General features: G+C 41.1%; 1 protein-coding gene across 2 annotated transcripts in view; it reads right to left on the bottom strand.

Annotated features, from left to right (window-relative positions):
* The window catches only part of KCNQ1 (potassium voltage-gated channel subfamily Q member 1), a 362,802-nt gene extending 343,227 nt beyond the window's left edge, over positions 1–19,575 (bottom strand). Inside the window, exon 1 of one of the 2 annotated variants that reach the window (XM_027805339.2) lies at positions 19,073–19,575. In XM_027805339.2, the coding sequence (XP_027661140.2) occupies positions 19,073–19,470 (398 nt within the window). In that variant the 5' untranslated portion in view covers positions 19,471–19,575. The remainder of the gene's footprint in view (positions 1–19,072) is intronic. The other variant, XM_055722543.1, reaches the window with a different exon arrangement.
* Positions 19,576–22,224: the final 2,649 nt, after the last annotated feature.

Genomic DNA, 22,224 nt, shown 5'->3' with positions numbered 1-22,224 from the left:
TCTATTATTTCTTCTTTGCATTGCCCTAGCACCTAGCAATCTCTACCACAAAGCAGTGTGGTTTGGTGGTAAACACTGCGCACACACACACAGATGGTAACCTGACAAGTAAAGTTGCTTAAAAGAACAGCTGTGCTCAAAACAGATTATGGAACACCTAATATCAGAGAAGGTAGAGATTTATTGTCTTTCAAAACATGCCTGCATTCAGCCAATTAATCTTCAATATCTACCCAGATATTCATAGCTACATGTACCATACTTTCTGTAGAGCTCATATTCCTTGAACTCTCCTGGCTCACAAGATTAGGTATGTAGATGCTTTTGTTTTATATATTGGCTTAGGGAGAGATTTTCCAATCTAGAAGCAGTGCATGTATTAAGCATTAAGGTTTGCTCTTCAGAGTTTATTTCAACACCAGAGCTTAAAAGCAGCTCAGAAAGCACTTGGTTGTCAAGCTGTTGACGCTACAGAATTGCTGTACTAGTTATTTTATGGTAATTACATAGCAAAGATCCGGTGTCTTTATTAAAAAGCCACTCCCATTTCATGAGTAACAGGAACTGCTTGCTCCAAACAAAAATGCAAATCCATTCCCTGGGAAGAATTGTGAATGCTTAGAAAGACTTTGCTTGAAAGGTAAACATTTGCTATTCCATGTCAAAAATACAAAAGCTAACAAATACAAGGAAACAGTAAAAGAAAAATCAAGATGAGAAGTGAAAAAATACACACTTCCTATCTGTTTAAGCAAAGGCAGCAGCGTAGTAATGCTGCCAGGGTACTCTGAACTAACAGACTGGAACTGGTGACCACTTGAAAACTGACTGATTCCACCTCCTCCTTCTGTTTCAACATGCACAGGTAGCCAGCCAGCCACTGCTTGGCTACGTATTACTCCAGCAGCACCGTTCCTCTCCACAAGCTAACTAAAGAGACATCAGTAGTTCAGTAGTTCATAAGTTTCAACTATGAAATTCCTCATGCAGGAGAGAAAAAAAAAAAACAAACCACTAAAATCCTGGCAACTGGCAGTCACAAGGAAAAGCAGTTTCCTTCCACTTTAAGCATGGACAGAGTTTAACACAGTAAGTAAACAATGAATCTAGCTTATCATTGCTGCTTTTGCTAATCCAATATACAACTGCTCTCTCAAGAGTCCAAAGTAGTAGAAACACATACACACACACCAAAAAAAAGCAGAAACAAAACTCCTGAAGGAAAAAGAATAATTTCAAATGAAGACAGATATACATAAAAAAGAAAAGAAATAGAGAAATGGTGTTTGCATGCTACTTCAAGTATCGGACATCAAAACAGCTCATTAACAGGCATACACATTTGTAGGACAGGTAATGGCATCTATTCTTTACGTGCACATGTCTGGCACCAGAATAAAGGTGCCCTTGTTATCACCTCTTTCAGGTGCCAACAGGGACTATTCTATGTGTTTTCTTCCCCTTCCTCAACCGGTCTACATGTTTTTTTGGCAATAGACAGTTGTAAACAAATTGCCCATCAAAACAGCCAGCTTCCTTTACCATCTCAACAAAAAGGATGAAGCATTACATGCAAACAGCCACACTCTCACTCCTAGAATTGCGTATTTCTGGTCAAATCTCATTTAAAGACTTTCAAGGCTGCTACAGAGAGTGAGTGAATGCAGCTCTCATTTCAAGTCAGTGAGGGATTTTCCAACATATCTTCCCTAACCGTGTGTGAAAATCCCACCTACATACAACACTGATTACTCCAGGGCACGGCTGAGATCAGACAAGTGGATCCCATTGCAGCTACTCCTGATTAACTAACTGCTGTCAATCTGCTCCTCGGCAGCTGCCATAAAGTACACATTTTTTTCATATCAGGTTTGAAAGTTGCAGTTCCAGAGTAATTTTCAAACTAAAATCCAAGGAGTTTTCTTATTACCTTTTTGTTTGAAAGTATCTCAGATGCACTTCTAATTATACTTAAAATGCTTACTTGGTATTTCAAAAACCTGCACATCTACCAGCTTTACTCATCCAGTTGTAGACCCATGTGGAATTTGATGCTTACTCAAATCCAGCAAGCTGACTTCAAAAAGAACGTAAAGAGATCTCTCATGGCCAAAACCATCTATGAGCGTTGATGCAACTGTTAAAAGTGACTTTATCTGTGGCCCAGTTCCCTAAAGGTAGCATGAATTTTGGTTTTAAGCATGTGGCATGAATATAGGACCATTCAGTGAACACTCATTTTGAAGTTTCTGTTTTTACATAAATGCATAAGCATTAATGCAATGTTTAAAAATGCAATCTAAAAAGATAAGGTAATACAGAACTTAGATTCAGCAGCAAAGTAATTACAATATAGCAAAAGCTGTAGTTCAAAAAAAAACTCTCTAAAATTCAACACCTTAACACTGCAGTACGCACCTCCAGTTAATCTTAAGACTCCATTTTGCATTTCTTTACCTGTTGATTTCAATTGTTTAGCCTGAGTTCTTCCTGAAAACAAAGTATTTCTGTTGAATTTAGGTTTACATTCCACAGAATATTGCTTGCCAGAAACATGTCTCTAACACACAGTGTAGAACAGAATTGCTAATACTAGATGACGTTAAACAAATGGCAACACTCCACTACGCGGCAATTAAAATTGATAAGAAGCCCGTGTTCTTCAGGACTTCTTTTCAAGTCTAACAGTAAGCTCTGGAATTTCCAGCCACTGAAGGTTTTTGTGACTTTGCTTTTTATGAATGCACAATCTAAGGAGATAAGCGCTTTTGTGCACTTGGCTGGTGTTTGCCCATGAACAAGGCTGTTGACTGGGGGTTTATTGCTGTGAAAGATGCCAACAGCACCCCAAGGACAGACTGGGACATTCCAGCACTTGTCAGAGAGGTGCCAATGCCCCCCTAAATCTAACACCACTGTGATTTCACAGAGACACAACAGTGCTGATAACAGCTTTAGATTTGGATGCCAGGGGAGAGAGCAGTCAGACTGTGTTATTCACTACAACTAGAACAAACAGCCTACAGCTTCACTTCAGCTTCTGGGTCAGGGAGGAAGAAGGATCAAACCTTATCTATGATACAACTGTCGGTCAGTCCCTGAGGCCACTGCATTAACACATTCCCTGGAGTGCTGAAAGCAAAGTGCTCTATGGTACAAGTGCAGCGTCAGGGCAGGGTAAACTCAGTGGTACAGGTTGGCTACCTATTCGTTTTGTCATTTTACCTTAGAGCCATGAATATTCCCACAGTACTAGATGCTATAAAGACATACAGGGTGTGAAGATCCCTGCTGTGCAAGATTAGGCTACAGTACATAGCAGTGATGTATACCCACAGTTAGGTGTAGCCACTATCCCTGTCACACTTGGTGCTAATTTTGGTCCCAACACCAGCTAGAATTGTTAGTGCCCACCTATGCTAATAAGCCCTCGCCCTCAGTTGCTAAGGCAGGTGCAACGCTGCACTGTCACAGCCATCTAGCCTTTGGGCCAGAACCAACTCACACCCTGCCAGCTGGCACAAGTGCAGGGTTGTATATATATTCCCTCTACCTTCATGCTTAACAAAGCTTCTCCAGCCTGACCTAGCAGTCACAGCCCAATTATAATCCACATATAAGTCTAGGAGAGCAGCAGAGACACATCTTTTCAAACCATCTAGACTAGCAGAACGTTTCTTACAGATATGAAGTGGAGAGAAAGCTACAGCCTGTAAATCTCATTGTTCCATTCAGGTCCGCAGGGTGTCGACAGAGCTAGTCTCTTCCTCTTTTGTGAGCAAAGGGATAGGAAGCAGCCAGTAAAGACGAACTGGAGATGTTGTGAGGAAGAAGCAAACTTACAGGCAGTTCTTATTGCTTAGTGTCTAGACTATTTTTTTCCATTTCTTTCCATGTATTCAAAGTTATTTAAGCTCATTAAGAAGTCACGTTTACACTTTGGGAATGAAAGCATACCTTGTCTGGCTTTCCCATAGCTATTTATCTTCCTTGTATTGCAATAGCAACACTTTTCCTACAAGTCTCATGTAAAAACCACTTCATTCTTCCTTACGTTTATTATAAAATAAATGGGATTACAGGGAAACATGAAGAAACTACTTTCACCACCATCTCTCCTAACTATATAGGAAAACCACTTACTGAAAGCAGAGCTCAATAACTAAATATCTTTTAAAAGACATGCACTGTAATACAAGTTTTATTTTACAAGGTAGGCACTAATCTCAGTGGTGCAGCCAAATTTTATTCTGGTTAATCGTTTTGCACCCATGAGGCACTTTACTCCTACCGATTTAATTTTTGCCTTCAGTTCCTGTCCTAAATGCGCACAATCTTCCCATGGTGGCTAAAGCGCAGCAGAATACAAAGTCTCTTCTACATACCATATGGCTTGAGCATTTGGGAGGGGTGAGGAGCAGGCAAAAAGGCACCATATAAAAAGGACAACGACACTGGAGTCTGCTAAACATATGTGATGAGAGAGAGACACAGAGAGGAGAGAGACTGCAATTCCAATGAACACACAGAGTACCAGCAACCAGACAGAAGCATCAGCAGATTATTTTTGTTATGGGAGGGCAGAGGAAACCAAAGATACATAGAGCTGTTATTTTCCTAGCATCACAAGACTGCTTTCCTCCCTTCCTTCTGAAACAGCATTTGTTCTGAAGCCAGGTGCAACCAGTACACCTCACAGCTAGTGGCAGTTGATGGATTGGATCAAGCTCCCTATTACTGCGTTTTGGATCATTAAGTAAACTATTTTGAATGAAGCTGTACTGATTCTTTTTTTCCTCTAAACAGGTGGCAATTGAAACACAAGCAGCTCATAAAAATATACCTTTTAACAGAGGAGATATAATTAATAAAAACAAACAGAAGTCACAATTAGATAATTGTTTTAACACTTAAGATCACTTGAACTACCACCGAACAGGGTAAAACTTGAGTTTAATCTTATGCTTTGAGCTCCCATTTGTAGAAAAAGGCAGAATGATGGCCTCAATTGCCATTACATCAATTTTTATAAAGTGTTTGGAATACTGAATTATGTACATGTATGTGTACACCTAGCTGTGCATACAAACACATTTTGGAACATGATGTAACTTACTGCACACTGGAGATCTACCCGACAAAGAACTAGAACAAAAATCCATTGTTATTTCTTGATTCAGCTGTAGTAACTAACTTTTTCTTTTATGAAGTATCTGATTGACATTTTTGCCTTTGTCTCCCTAAGTTTTCATTGATAAAATTATCAATTCAACATTGGCAATCAGCAGTTAAAAACAATCTACAAAGTTTCAGTGTGGAAAGGAGGAATTAGAAAATTAAAATCCAATTAATATTCTAAATTCTTTATACTCTTTCAAACCAAACCAAAAATTACTTAAAAATACTCAGAACATGCCTTTGTGGATTTATTATTTCCAAAAAAAAACCCCACAGAAAGGAAAAGAGATTACTAAGCAGTAATCAGAGCTCTTAGAAATACATAAATTACATGTACAATCCAGCCACTGTAGATATACAGGCACCCCACCTTAAGCTGCAGCTTCGTAGTATTTGGCAAGTAAGCCCACATGGTGTTCTCTCTACTCAAGACACAAGTATATCTGATGAAAGGTTTATCTTTCCCTTCAACTCTCTATCAAATACAGAATTCAGTGCAAACAAATTCTTGTGAGAAAGAAGGTAGACACAGCCGAATTTCAGCATCTCAGAAGCCTTCAGCTGACAGTAGATAACATCATTAACCATTGTTAGAAATGGTTCTTGATAAACACTTTCAACCAGCAACTTTCACATACCAAGTCCTACCCACAGGCAAAAATCCTTCACACCAACAGTAACTGCAGAACTGCTCAGTGAAGTAGCACACAAGCTCTAAAGATAGGTGCAACAAGAGAGGACTTGCCAAAGGTAAGGACACTGCTGCAGGTCACTATTTGACAGGTCATAAGAAAGGAGACATTAAGATAATTGGGTATGTTGAATTCTGGTGAATTTTGACAACAGAAGGATACTTCATTTCTGCAGTCTCACCAAAGATCTTAACATGCTGCATTAACTCATGCCCTACAGAAAGATTACTGTGTTCTTTGATCTCTTTTGGCTTCACACAAATGACCTTGAGAATTATTGAGAAGACCTGAGTTTATCTGCCATGGAGCATCATATAAGTGCATGCCACCACATATGTGATAACCAGGCAGTACCTGGTTGAAGCAGCTCCTGCACATAGGTGTATCTCAGCTGGAGAAGGACCAGCCACCAGCAAGTCAAAGGTCATGTCAATTAACCCTTGTGACTGAGCAAAAGGCATAGCAATTTTGTCACCTGTTCACCCATTACAACATAACTATTGATGCTGGGCAACCTGTCTTGATGAACCCAATAACCAGCTGAATTTCAGGGACACAATCACTACTGTTAATACCATAAAGATGGCTGATGGACTAACAGAAAGCCTGAAAGACCCTCATAAAATTAGTCACATGCCATGAGGAAACAAGTACGGCTTATAAAATAACCTGCTGGTACTCAAATGCTGAGAGACACAGAATGCCCTTCTTACAGATTTTCAAGGGCATGGCTATCACCTATCACTTGTGAATGAGATCATTCAGCTCTGTTGAGTCCCAGATAGGTTAACATCTCCTTTCATAACAAAACTAGAAAGTTCTTGCAAAAAAAAAAAAAAACCAACCTGTCAACCCTGAGATACAGGAGAATCTAGTCAACAACATGCTGTATTGTAGGTCTTATGAAGAGGAGTACCAGAAAAGGGGTGGTAAGTAAACAGAACATTAAAAAAAACCCCAAACAACAAAACAAACAAAAAACCCCCATAACTGAGAAAGGAGAAAAAAAAAAAAAAAAAAAAAGAGAGAGATAAGCACTCTGGAGGATTACAGAAATGACGCAAACTATTTCTGTAACTCGCCCAAGATCCAGGCATCTGATACTTGATACCAAGGATAATAAACTAGGCCATTTTCAAAAAGCTGGGAAACTACTTTAAGACGGAAAAAGCCAAAGTAGAAAACAGTAGTGAACACTGCAGACCCAGCTTCATGCACATGACCAGATGGAGATCTCTAACAATCAAGATGCTTTCTAAACCTTCTCATAGTGAGACAAAGGTATAGATCCACTTCTTGAGAGATACCCAACGCAAGGTCTTTGCTTCAGCAACAAGGCTGTCACTGCTGAGAATTATGATGCCAAGAGAGTAAACAGAAAGGAGACATTTCCTTTGAAACCCTGATATAACTGTCACTTTTCTTAGCTATGTGAGAAGAGCCACCCACCCCACCACAACCTGCTAGATCTTCATCAGCTACTCACTGTTAAATCAGCCTGTAAATTCAGATATGGTGGATTCAACTAACAATCTACAATATGTAATATTTCACCCCAAAGATCTTTCCCAGTTTCAACTGGCAGAACAACCTGCATGGGAAAGCAGTTCTTGTTACCACAGCAGCAATGCATTGCAAAGTCTTAAAATTTGACTCCATCTTGCTGTAAGCACATGGAAGGATCTATTAGAGGAATCACCTAAACAGCACATATCCTTTGTGTATCCAGACAGCTAAAGCCCCCAAAGTCAAAGGAATCTGGCCATCACAGGTAGCACAAAGGCCAGAAGATTAACTGCAGAGATGCCATCAACAGGAAAGAAGGTGACATGTCTAACAAACCTATTCTCAAAAAACTCATGGCAGGTTTGGATTGAACTAATGTGAAAGGAGCAAAGGTACTTCAGAGGAAGAAACATAAAGGCTGGGAACAGAAAGAGAGCTAAACCTCCAGCTTACACACACACCAAATGCAAGAGAATCAAGTGCCACAAGGTTAAGAAATTATCCAGCTCCCAGGATCTGCACATATTCCTTTCACAGTGTGAATGCAGAAACCTGGACATCTATTCCACAGCAGGATCAACTACACCTAGATAAACCCTGATAAATATTCATCTAGCCTGCGCTTAAAGACTTCATTGCTCCACTATCCCTCCCCTGTGACAGGAGAAATTCAGATTATGCTTTAAAGACCATTACTTCTTATCTAATTCATCTGAACATGAAGAACAGATATTTTTTTCTCTGACCTAGGGCAGTCTTTTTTTGAAGACTTCAAGTCATCCACCTTCCACAGTATCATGTTTCCTAGTCCTTGGGTGTCTTTTATTCTCCCCCAGACATCTGGGTTTTCTTCAGTTGGTCTACACCTTTGCTGAAATACAGTAGTCACAGTTCCATTTCCTAGCCACACAGTACCAATTTCATCAACAAACCATGATCATAAGCTATGAAGAGCTGTCTTCAATGAACGGAACTACGAAGGCATACAACTAACATAACCATGTAAGACTCAAGATATCTGTGCCTGTCATACTTTGCGTACTATTGAAACAGGTAGCTCCGACTGTTTAGCTCTAGGATGATGACCTATTGACATAGAAAACATCAAATGAGCAGGCTTATTTTGCGTGAAGTGATGAGATCATCCATTATCAATACTTTCTGGGTCACAGAAAAGGCAACAGCATATAATCACTTTAAGTTTACTCACACTACAGATAAAGCAATACACATTTATTTACTCACTGCCAGGTTTGACTACATTTCAGTGTCCTCTAAGACAGGAGTGAAAAATAAATCAGATAATCTCAACTAGATCTACTTAGGAAGAATATGGAGGGGGGGTAGGGAGTGGAATTAAGAACTGTTTGCCAAAGTTTGTGAAGGACAGATAAAGCCTTTGTTCTACAAAATACAAACACCACTGATTCTTAACACGATCAGTACAGGGCGTTCTCTTTTTTTGAAGCCACAGGATGGAAGATCTTTCCTCTTGTCTCTTTGCCCTGCCTCCATTGCCCTGTACAGATAAGTGGGCAGAGGCATCTGAAGGGTGTAAGAATGAGATGAGCAGCAGCAACTGTTTCCTGCATACATTCTCCTTTGCTCTGCTTGACAACATCCTTACAGGAGATAAGAGCTGAAGTAAAGGTGCCTAATTTGTACTGTGGTGCACTCGAGGGTTATTGTGAAAAAGAAGAGTCTAGGCCAATTCCAGCCCATTTTCAGACAATGCAGTTTCACTGGGAAGGAGATAGCTGCTGTAGGAACAAACATTATTTGAAAGGAACTCCTTACTTCACAGAAGGAAGACACTTTCGCTACAAAGACTGCAGTCTTTTTTGTACTAGGGATGAGCAAGGATTCTGTACTTTGCCACCAGTACCATGCCTCTGCTATCAAACCTAGTGTCTTTGGAGAGATTCCAGTGAAGCAACCTGATGGATGATTTACATTCTGTTCTCAAACTGTAATCCAATTTTCTTCTCTATCCAGACCATGCAAAATTATGTAATATTAACACTGCTATGAAACTACATTGTTAAAAATTGAAAAAAAGTTAAAGGCATCCCCAAGACTCTAGAGACTACAGTTGCAGAGGAGGCTAGTAACTTCTGAGCACTGGAGTTATATATATCCAAGCTAGTGCAATCTTCTTGCGCCAGTCCAAGACTTCTGCCTGACATTAAGCAGCCTATTGCAAGTGCAGCCACTCTTTGGTCTACAGAGAGGACAAGTCTGTGTTCTTGCCCAGTCTAGAACACAAGCAAGTAGGGAAGAACAAAGGGAGGACCATTTATTTTTAGAAATCTACAACAAAACTACCAGTGAGATGGTGAAAAACCTGGGTATATATGTAATTTAGCGTATTTACTACAGGCAAAAGACAACAGCCATATGGACAAAGTAGAAGTTCATACAGAATTAGCACTGTAAAATGTTCAGTCTTTCAGAAAAAAATACCTTATTTTAAACAAAATAAATTTAACTAAGTTCTACCCATCCTGTGAACGATGCCTAGCAAGTAATTTTAATTGCCCTAATTTTGGAGATTTGCATACAAGTTTTTGTTTTACTAGTTGGTCCTTTACCTTTTATCTCTGCTAGCTGCTCCCACTCGTCTTTACTAGTTGGTCCTTTACCTTTTATCTCTACTAGTTGCTCCCACTGGAAAGCAAATATCTATTCACATAGTGAAGTTCAACACATGATGATCTTTTCTTGCAGAATCAAAACAGGTAGTACTTCTGCAAATGTATTATACTTCCCTATTACTGCAGAAGAAAATGTATGCTCTCTTTTTTTCCAGTGTTAGAGTAAAGCTAATGGATAATAAAGACCACAACTTGTTAGGATAAACAAAGATAAAGATTTTCTACTGTTTCTCAATCTTAGTTCACTAAGACCAGTATATTTCTCATTTGAATCAAGGCCTAGTGAAGTTATACAATACTTAACTTTTTAAGTATACTAATTTTTAAATAACCCCAGCAGAAGAAGGCACACAAAATAAAAGGGATTTTATAGTTAGGAGTAAAACCTTTCAGTTTTCTGTTACAAATATGACAAAATCATATTGTCAAATGACATACCGTAAGTCCACTGGCATTAGCAAAACATGCAAGAGATTTATGTTCCTACTGAAAAATTTCATATGAAATTCAAAGATCAGGATCAATATTTGCAGAAGAAACTTAAAAGGATGCAGAATCCCTGTGCTAGCTTTATTTGGCTTTGGTTAACATTTTTCATAAAATAGTAAAACATGGCATAGATTGTGCAGAACATATGAGAAGAACTAAAAAGATCTACTCCAGGCACATTGCTAGAAATATCTGAAGGTCACCTGATGATTTTCAGTATAATTTCCTATTAAATTCCTATTTTGGTAGTTTATAGCTTTTAAATGGTTAAAATTCCAAGGCTGCAGTTTTAGTGTTTGATGTATTCCTTGCATGAAGTCCCATACAGGAACACACCTTTTCCTAAACTCAAAAAAGATTCAGCTTTGAGAAAATGTGTGTTCATTAATTTACACCACTAAAGCAGTTCAGAAAAAAAAACTTGCTCGTCATAGTCATTGTCCTAAGCTTTAAGAAATCATTGGCTTCCCCTGTGCCTATGTATTTTTTTATTGTAATTTTCCCAGGTTCTAAGTTTTCTGTTGTGAAGTGTGGGTGTTAAGGAAGGAAACTGCCATTTAAGAAATGTGGGACAGTACTTCAGTACTTTTGGTTTCTGAGGGTTTTTGTTGTTTTGGGATGGTTAAAAAAAAAAAAAAAAAATACTTACACTACCTATATACTTACCCAGACCCTGCTTTGCACTCTCTGCAATTTCTTACAGCTCCCTGAACATAGGGAACAGCTGTTACTTTACTATTCTGTACTGTGAATGAGGAAAAGAGGAAGATGAAAATCCAAACGTCCTCAAAAATTGATCATGCCAGACAAGGAAAAAGTTCACACCAAGCACCTCCCTAGCCTCCAAGTGTGCACAAACTGGTGGCCAAAGAAATCTACTTGATTTAGAGCAGCTTTAGAATTTCCAATTTTAAAAAAAAAAAATCACTGTCTAAAAACATATAGCAAAATAAATATATAAAGCATCGGACACTCCCTATTATTAAAAAATCCATATATATATATATGTATATACACACACTGCTACCATAGTAGAAGCTTGCAAATACATATGCTCTCCCATTATCATTACCAGCATTATAATGGTTCTCAAGGTCATTATGCCAGATGAAGCATGACTGCATGAGGAGAGCTAGTACCTTACCTAAAAATGCACTAAGCTACACATTCTTCTTCTGTAGCTCAGCCTACTCATCAGGCTTATTGGCAACTGGCAACTTTCCAATGTGTTTGAAACTTGTGTTGGACCTCTTGGTGGCAGGCAGAAAAAAATGTGTCCCCAACAAGACACTATTTTACATCTGGAACTGAATGAGCAACTGTTTACAGCTTTTGTGTTCAGCCACTAATACACATTAAACAATCCATTAACACACAAAATTAATGGGACGTTGCCAAGTTTAAAGTCAGAAAAGCACTGTGCCTGTGCATAGTTCCCCACAGCATATGTTGGCACTGTTGTTTATAACACATCCAGCACACACACGTTTGGAGCTCTGCCTAATTAGTTCACTGCAATTGAATCTCAACTCTAGCCTTAATTCAGCTGCAATGAAAATTTTGAAAGAGATCTATCTACGCAGCCGTGCATGTTTTTACCCTGGCACTTGAAGAGCCAGGGTAAGGAAGTGTGCCAGAATTGCCCAACCAACCATTCGACAGATATATAGACATGCGAATACTGCACTTACTGGTTTTCTTAAGATCATTCATGTGCAACTTTTAAAGGCAGAATAATTCTTTTCCTGGAGGAAAGCAAACACCAAAGGAGGACTTGAAATATTGTACTGGAAGGTTGATAGGAAAAGAGAGAAGGCCTATCCCCAGGAAAGCCTGCCCAAATTTAACACATTTATAACTTCTACATGCATTCCACCGAGTTGCTTCTCCACTGCATGCAATGCAACCTGCCCCCACTGGGCATTAGTGTTCAGAAGTTTACAGCATTCTGCTTCCATCAGTTATTTGAAAACCTAAACACCAGTACAATTACAGTTTGCCCCCACAGAACTCGCTCTCCTCATGTAGCTTCTGTGTCTGCCTGCAGACTATAGGTCAAGACGATACTCAAGGCTTTTTCCAAGTAACTGACCATATCACACCATGCATTTCAGAACTGAAACTGAATTTTCATAATTATTGCTAGAGATACTGTGTGCCTTCAAAAGGCATTTTAATTAGAAGATGCCCAGCTTTTCACCTCCTTTCACCTTCAACAATCAAAATATATTTCCACAATCATTTTCACAGAGCAATCATTTAATGCAACAAATGATGCAGAGATGGTGGTTTAGTCAAAGTGACTTCCAGGCACTAACTACCAGTAGTTGACATTGAGAGGATCTGGTTTCTGATTCTGCTTTTCTTTCTGATGACAGTCAATTACTAAGTAACTTGAGTATTTTTTAGGTTTGGATTTTTGGTTTGGGGTTTTTTTTTCATTTTTAGTCAGTTTGGCAGTTACTAGTATCTGTGTTTCTTACCCTGAGAACTTCTACTGTCCCAGTGGGAGAGAAAAATGGGGACCTCTCCTGAACTGTAACTATGCTGTCACTCTTGAGGTCTTCTTGACACAGACTTGGATTGATCTCAGCCACAGGACAGCTAGACAAGAAAAAATGAAACTTCAGTCAAGTTACAGATTGGGAAACATCACACAAGGCAAGAGCGGAAAGCTATATCCTGGCCAACCCGAATAGTACCTCAATCACACAAGTCACAAAGAAGCAACTGCATGCTGTATTGTAGCTAAGGGGCTGCACTGTGGCACACAGCAAGGAAGGAGGGAGCAGCAAAGCCTTCAAGTCACATCTCCACTTCACCTGTATCCAAAATCTGCCAAGACTCAAAACTCCAGTATCTGGCTGATCATCAAACAGGCTGACCCTGCCACAGCAACTCCTAAACATGAACGCACTGTCTTGCATTGTTACCAAGCATATTGATAGATGCACAGTGCGAGGTTGTGATGACGTCCACCCTGCTGCAAATCAAATAGCTAGACTATGGAATAGGGCCAGGGAGGTGGGAGGGTGGAGAAAATAATCTAAAAATATCACCTTGTTTCCACTTCATTTTCCCCCAGTTCTAGTCCTCCTTGAACATGTGCGCAACCTCAAAGACCTATATAAGCCACTGCACAGCTGTAACACATCATGCTTTTAAAAACATGAAGTGACAAAGTAACAGATTCCTACTACTACAACTGTATCTAGCACGAAGGGATGGGAGTACCAGGCTTCAGTACTACAATAAATGCTGGTTGCAAGCAACAGGAGCTCATAGACAGAAATCATATAGAAATAAAACAAGCATTAGTTCACGTCAGCTTCTGCATGACATGAAGCATAATCTCTCTCTCTCAAATATGCCAAAATGAGGGGGCCAATTCGACCTCAACTAAACTGCCTCAGTCTTGACTAAACCTGGGCCTTCCTGCAATTGACTGTAGCAGAAAGAATGTGACTGTGACCAAGTTATTTTTCTTTCCTTCCACTTAGAAAAGCCGCGCTTATTTTGGAAGATTTAAGTCTTCTTTTTAAGATAGAAGTCAATAATCTGAAAGTCTGACTCCAAGCCACAAAAATCTCTAAACATTTGTGTCCAAAACGTAGTACTTCATATGTTTTGCCCCTTTTTTCATTCAGTCTGAAAGAAAACTTAGCCATTTATAAGCACATGCATACACTAATCATTTAATGGACTTTTTTCCTCAACAGTTTACAAACCAAGCATGAACCAGTAGGCTTGACGTATGTTTGTAGTACACTTGGAAACATGACAAAAATAGGATTTTAAATTGGGAGTTATGCTTCTTCCTCACAGTGTTGTATGTAAACAGCACGATGTAAACACTGCGTTGCCTTTAATAATTGATTGCTCTAAGTCCTGATACAAATGCAACTGGAATATTTTATCTACCCTTGCTTCTTATCTTTGCATGCATACGCATGCAGCCACACTTCTGATAGTTCCCCTGTTCCTAGATAGCAGTCTCCCAAATCTCAACCCCCAGCCAGCCCAGGCTCATGTAAACATCTCGGGGTTTGAACAAACTCAACAACAATCATCGCTGATTAAACCAATCATATAGAAAGGCAAAGTAAAGTGAACCAGGTACAGGCATGCAAAGGTAAGATAGATGTTGATTACCTTTTGTGGCAGCAAAGGAGAGCTGCCATACCTGCCGGAACAGACCAATGGTCCATCAGCTTCCAAATAGTTTCCTCTGGTAATGACCAACACTTCAAAGAACGTGAGGAGTCAACATGCAATGCACATTGCCAAAAGTCATTAATTGCCGTACCGAGAGTAAAAGAAATCACCAGAAAGCTCATAACTTAAGTTTCTTCAGGCACATTTTAAGATGCTTGATTTCAAACTGTTTAAAGAAGGTGAGAAGAAGCTCCTCCCTCAAGCACTTAAATGTAAATAATTTTTTAAATACCTGAAGACTTCACTTATTCTTTATAGTCATTTCCAACAATGGGACAGAGTTTCAGGATTTCAGCAGGCCACTATGAAGACAGAATTTAAGCTTTTTTTATCTCTCCACCTCTTTTCACGTAGCCTGAAAACTTCATTCATTAAGGCCACAGAACATTTCACCTCTCAAAGGCACTGTCCCAAGGTGCGCTGTTATGATAAGGTGCCCTAGCTCAGAAGGTCATTGAGAACAGTGGCACCCTATCATTTCCTCACCTCTCATAGTTAAGGGGGGTTGGTGGCCCTGGCAGGACATTACCACACACGCAGCCATACCACAGGGCAAGCTCTTGCTTGCAAAATCCAAGTTTCCAGGTAAATACCAGTTCCATTCACAGAAGCCACACAGGTAAATAAATCTTCAACTGTCAAGCACAATTTACTTGCACTGGTAGAATTAAGTGTACATGTACTATATACTTCATATATTTAAATGAAATTTGGTACAACATCAAACCAAGTAATGTAGCTGAAATAAAGGTTTCTGTCATTTCCACTAGTATTTTTAGGCAGGGTTTTTTAGTGGTAAATTAATAGCTGATTTCCCATAGAGACTTAGTCCCACAGCCTGTAAAAATCGATATGTGTATATATAAGATATATATATATAATGAGGTACAATGATTCATTTCTTATTCTGCTCACTTAAGATGTTTATGCTCTTTGGTCTGAGCAAATAACACAAATCTCAGAAAAGACCTGAGCAGAGTTCAATTGATTTAGTCAGCAACTGTGATACCCAGTTATCCTGGAAGTTTAAAAACATCAAGAGAGAAAGTATATACATTTTTCAACTGGAAAAATAGGTATTTCAGCCACCTGTTGAGAGAAATACTAATTCAGAAGTAAACAAGTCGTTGGCCTGATCTAGTACAGCAACCCTCTATTGCTGTACAAGATAGCCAGGTTCCATCCTTTAGATAGGGGGTAGGCGAGGGGCTTTGCTGCACACCAAAACATATGGCAATCTAAACAATATGAAACAAAAATACCAACACAGAATCAGTGGATTAAAGTTTGGTGTTCAACTTCCCTTTTCTAAACGTTATAATATGAAACTGAGGAAAATCAGTTCTGTATATCAGTTCTTAGCTATTAGTGTTCTAGATACCACTGACTCAGATTCCTGAGCAGGAAAAGGGTGTGACAGGCAATCAGTAGATGTAACTCTTATCGCTTGATAAACAGTTTCAACAACCAGCCAGATATACAGGTCCAGAACAAGTTACATTGTCTAAATTTAATCATTTCAGCACATCATTAGGAATGCAACCACACACTACACACAATGTAGAACAGTGCAACAGATGAAAATTCAGAAGCCCACAGTGCTCGTTGCTTCCATCTTTGGGCTAGATCTTGGCCCATAACCTCTACTCAGCTTTGGCTTTTATGCTCTCATTTAACAGCACTCCTGTTCGTTTTCCTTCCCCTCTGAAACTTTAAGATAGTGACCAAGACCTCCCAGGCAGCTGAAAGCCCCCAAAATAAAGCAGGAAGTAGCCAGCAGAGAGTCACAAAGCAGCAACAAGACATTAGTCTCTTAAGCTCATTTTGGCAGGAGATTCAACCATCAAGGTCCTCGCACGTCACAAAACTAACTTGTCAACTGCTTTTAGTAACAAAGCTCTGCTCTGTAGCCACTATTAATCTACCAATACTCAGCACGTGGCTGGCAGGGCTGTACTCAAAAGGGAGCATTCCTTGGTGCAGCAGAAAGCAAACATCCCAGCAAGGTGCTTTAGGAGCTCAGAAAGCAAGAGAGTTGGAGAGGTATGAACCAAAGATCAGTAACCTAAAACATTATTTAACAGATACAGCAAGTACAGGCTTATCTCCCACAGAAACAAGGAGATGCTGGGATGGCTGAGGAAAGCACAGACTCAATTCCCTCTGCTGGTAGAAATCAGAGTGAGGCTGCCTGAGAACACACGCTATACATGCAGATTACCTTGCAAGAAACATACAAGGGCGTATGGTGGGTTTATTTATTTATTAATATTTATTATTATTATTACCCTCCCCTGACCCTTCAGAGTCCCAAGAGAAGAAATTTGCACAATGCTTAGTAAAAGGCTTGAGAATATCTACTGTTACTGTAATTCAGCATCAGAAGAGCTCTTCTGGAAGCGGGGGCCAAATGCTGGGGCTAATGCTTACACCTCAGATAACTGTGTACTGGGGGTAGAGACAGGCAATGGCAGCCTGCACATATTACAATCTCTTTCCTAAAGTAAAATTACAAAATCTTAATTCCTACAAAGATTAACAAAGGGTTAATCCACACTGCTAACACTTGCAAAAAAGAAAACAAACAAACAAAGTTAAAATTCAGGCTAGAATCTTAGATAAAGGGATCCACCAGGTTTTTTTCAGCATTTTCCTAGGCCCACTCTTAAGGCTTAGAGAAGATTAGTTAAGATATTGAACATTATTTATTGCCCCTTCTTCACATAATTTTTGACACCTGAAAGAGGTCAGAAATCATAAGACACGGCTGCCTAAAACTCCTTTTTAGAGAAAAAAGTAAAAAAAAAAAACCAAAACAAAACCTAAACTCTATTCCTGAAAGTGTTTTATGTTGCTCAACCACAACTATTAGACACTTCATAATTATGGCCATTAGCTGTTTTGTCATCTAATGGCATTATCATAATGCTAAAGAGAATGGAGCCCACAATTACCCCAGCAGCTGCACACAGTCATCTCCCAATTAAATACATTCAGGTGACAGCTGTTTTCCCTCCACTAAAATAAAGTTGGTACCACTTACCTAAAGACTCCTCAAGTCACCTAAAGACTCCAGAATCCTCAAACGGGGCATATAAGCACCCAATCCTGAATTCACTTCAAATAATACTTAGAATAGCATTTAAAAACAGAATAATTAGATCATAAAGCCTGATTTTTATCAAAGTCTTTTGCCTTAAGATTTTGACCATAAAATGTCTTTATCTCTAGCTGGTATAATAACCATGCATATACGTAGCGTGTATATACATGCACATGTATGTGTGTGAGTGCAGAAACGCAACAGACACCACAATTCTGCCTGACCTTATTACCTACATTTAACATACACAAGTCATTCAAGGGTCATGCGAACCTTCTGCAACACCTCGATTAAAAAGCATGGATTTCTCACAGAGGCACTTGCTGAATCCTCGTGCACCACAGACCCGCCACGCGCGGGCTCAGGGCAGGTGCTGCACGCCGCATCAGGTATCATACCCAAAGCGGTTTTCAACTTGCCTGTAGCTAAGCGGCATTAACATCCTCAAAACCTTGTCATCCTCCTTCCTGTCTAAAAATAGCAGCGACGACATTTGTGCCTGAAAGGACAAGAAGTTAGAGCGAACGGCAATAGAAGAGGCAAGGAGAAGGTGTGTCACCCCTCGCTCGTCCTCCTCCAGCAGGGCTGCGGGGCTGCGCACCTGTTCGGTCAGGAACGGATGCTGTGCAGCGAGCTGGGAAATGGGGAGTCACTGCATTAAAAACTACCGAAGACACTCTTACCTATTTAATTCCCACACTCAGAATGAAGAAGTTATTTCAACTCCCAGGGTAAACTTCTGAAGAAATCTGCCTCGAGCCCGCTCCTGCTCTATCTGATACGTACACCCAAGAGCTCCTGAACAGAAATACAGCACTTCTGTTTAAAATAAGAGAAACTTCCTCCCAGAGAGTGACTTTTTTGTTGCTGTTTTGCTTCACGCCCGTTCAAAAACGCCTCAGGGAGAGGTCTCTGCAAGCCGTTCGAGCCTGGAGCACCGGGCCTGCCCGGAGAGCTCCGCGGCAGCGGGACGGCCAGGGGTGCCGCGCTCCCGCCTCCGCCGCCAGCCCGGGCCCCGCCAGTCGAGGCGGGGAGGGGGCCCGGCGGCACCGCCGGAGCGGCCGCCACACGCTTCGGGGACGGCGGGCAGGCGTGCGGGGCAGCACCCTGAGAGAGCCCCTCGCACCGGGAGGCGGTTTTCCCGCGCCGGGCCGCCGCGGCTGACAGGACAAGCCGCTGTAACGGGAGCCCGGCACGGAGCAGGTGAGCCCGGCGGGGAGCGGGCGGGTACTCACACGGTGAAGTGGTACACGAAGCACTTCCAGCCCGTGGGCCGCTCCAAGAAGTTGTAGACCCTGCCCTGGACGCTGCTGCGGCTCAGCAGGGGCTTGCGGAGGCTGTAGATGGAGACGCGGGGATCGAGGCTGACGGGCGGCCGCGGGCAGTCGGCGTTCACCACCACCACCTCGCTCCTCAGGCGCGGCGGCCGCTCCCGCTCCGGCTGCGGGCTGCAGCCCGCCGGCGGCTGCCCGCCCTGGGCGGCGGAGAGCGGGGCGTAGTGGGCGTTGGGGGTGCTCTCGGCCAACTCCAGCGCCGAGGGCTTCTTGCCAGGCGTCATGCTGCCTTTCCTGGGCAGCGACAGCCGGCCCAGGCTCCGGCTTTTCTGCTCGCCTGGCGGGGAGCTGGAGGACATCGCTGGGGCAGCTGGGGGAGGCCGGCCGGCGGTGCGGTGCGAGAGCTGCGCTGCCCCGGGGAGCTGCGGGCCGGCGCCGGGCGCCCTCTCCCGCCGCCGCCGCTGGCCCCGCCCCCTCAGGGGCGGCTCCTGGCCGGGAAAGGTGAGGGGAAGCCGCGGTGGGGCGGGCCCGGCCTGGCCTGCAGTGCTGGGGCCGCCCGCCGGGAGGCGCTGCGGGAGCCGCGCTTACCTCTGCGGGGGAACCGGGGCGGCCCCTCAGCCCCCCCCGCCACTTGCCTCACGGCCCGGCCCGTGAGCCCCGGCTGGCGTCGGGACCCCCTCTCCTCATGGCTGACCTCGGCCGTCGCCACCTACGCGCTGGTCACCGACGTAGCCGCAGGAGCTTGTAGGGTCAGCGCCCCAGGCGGCCAGCAGGCTTTCCCGCCTTTTCGGCCCACCCGGCATCTGTGGGGACGAAGCGCTCCGGTGTTCCCTAGGCCTGTGGCTTTAGCTCCTGGCTTACAACCCCTTACCTGAGACTTACAACCTTCAGAGCCTGCTGCTCCCTCCCTTTTCAATGAATTTCAGCGTCTGGGAGCAGCAGACTTGGGATCCTCCAGAAGGCTCTTTTTAATGCAACTAATGAGTAAGGGTCTGGCCAACATGCCTTGCAGTGAACACTGCACCCTGGTATTACTTTAACATAAGGGAACAAATAAGTGAGAAACTGGGCAAATCGTACAGTTCTGCAGACTTGCAATGCAAGTTGTTTTTCTCACCAACACCAGAAACTTTTTGTCCTTGTGAATGGGTGAGTGTGTTTGGCCATTAATAACATTATTTTGAGAGCTTGGATAACTTTCCTGTATAGCGGAGTAAGTTATGACTTCCTTAACTGCAGTGTGAATCAATTTGTCATGGTTTTTTGCACCAATTAGTTAACAATTTCTATTCCCAGAGCTAAAGAGAAGGGTGCTTTTGGGAGTGCTGGGGTTTTTTTCTTGTAGCCCAAAATAGAACAGAACTAGTAAGAGCTATGTTGAGTTCATGGTTGATACTGGTACTTGGACAAGAATGTTGTGGGAAGATAAGGTGCTAAATAAAGTTAAACAAAAACAACCCTGCTAATTACAGTTCCATTCAAATGTCAGGCTGTACATGTGCTAGGGGAACTGGGCAAGATCCTTCAGTAGTGTAAATAAGCAAGACTCTAGGCTCTTGTAAAGTACTGATTTACACCCGTGAAGGATCTGGCTCCTTAGAAATACAAAACCAGAAGTGTTAAGAGAATTTGCAAAACTTGCTTTTAAATCAACATCACACTAACCAGGACTTTCCCTTCTCCACCAGAAAAGAAGAATAAACTAGCTTAATAAAAACAGCATTTCAAAGGAAATTTTCCCTGCATCTGGCCAAAATAGACTCAGGTTCCCTCATTTTGAAAAATTGTTTTCTTGCAATAAGCCTGCAAGAAAAATGACTAATAGAAGAAAGTACGTCATTACTACCCTTGAAGGCTCACTGTTTGAGGACTAGCCTGATAAAGTCTTGATATTAAAGTTAACAAATGTGATTCTTTATGTAAGTGTTCCACATTGGTTTAAAGACCAACATATTGTTTGGATTATACAGGACCTTATTCTGGAGCCAGCTGCAAAACAGAGTTTACAGAGTTCAGCAGAACAAGAAGCTGTATGTGTATAGGTATGTACATTACATTGTTCTTCATAAACTGTTTTCAAAATCTTTTAAAAATATCATGGGATTATGTTGTTATTTATCTGATGATTAACAAATCAGAGGATAGAAACCCTAACATATCCGAACCTAAGAAAATGGAATTTCTGTATTACTTATGCAATTTCCTTCCAAAACAAAAGTAGAGAAAGATTACATACTTAAATAGCTAAGCAGGGAAGAAAATTGTTAAGAACTGAATTTGGTCCTCAGTGCTCAGTGTTCAATGAGAAACTGTTCCAAGCAACCAAAGTTTGTTTCAATAATTTTCTCACTGCAAAACAAGAAAAGTCTCAAATATATTCCATAACCCAATATATTGGACTGTTTCTCAGGTCAGAAATATTTTCATAAGGTTTTGATTTCGATTTCTAATGTTGGCTAAATCTTTCAAAGAATCCTCACAAATAAAGGAATTTTAAAATATTTAAAATTAGTATTTAGGCAATATCTAAATGTATTTTCCCTGGGATCAAGGGATTAATAAAAACCCACTTTTTTTAATGTGTTACTAATGGATGATGACATTTATGTAGTAAAATCATTTTGTTCCATGATTCACAGCTAGTTCATGTTACTGAATGCTAAAACACCTGTCTGGCATAGGTGAGAAAAAGAGCATACTGAAATAAAAGTGTCAGAGATTACTATTTAATGATGAGAATCCAGAGAATAATTATCTTTAATATATAATAAGTTACCAAAACTGTATTCTAATTTGCAACATTTTCAGGATTAATACTTTAACATGGTAATAGCAATTCCTGGGTTTCCTCTTCATAAGTAGCCATGTCTCAATATTAATCATGTTGATTTTACAAAAAACTCCAGAATTAAGTGAGGTTTATTTTGAGGTTTATGTCTTAATAAAATAATATTAATAATTATCAATATTGTTATTGGCATGCTACTTGATATTACAATCTTACCAAGAATTAGTAAGATTTCTTAATAATAATAAATATTGTTAATATCAGAGAAAAAATTCCAGAGAGGATGGTATATGTACATGGAAGAGCTAAAAATGGGAAGAGGCAG

Source organism: Falco cherrug, chromosome 10 (assembly GCF_023634085.1).
Source record: "Falco cherrug isolate bFalChe1 chromosome 10, bFalChe1.pri, whole genome shotgun sequence".
Classification (NCBI taxonomy): domain Eukaryota; kingdom Metazoa; phylum Chordata; class Aves; order Falconiformes; family Falconidae; genus Falco; species Falco cherrug.
This window is presented reverse-complemented; position numbering and strand designations above follow the sequence as displayed.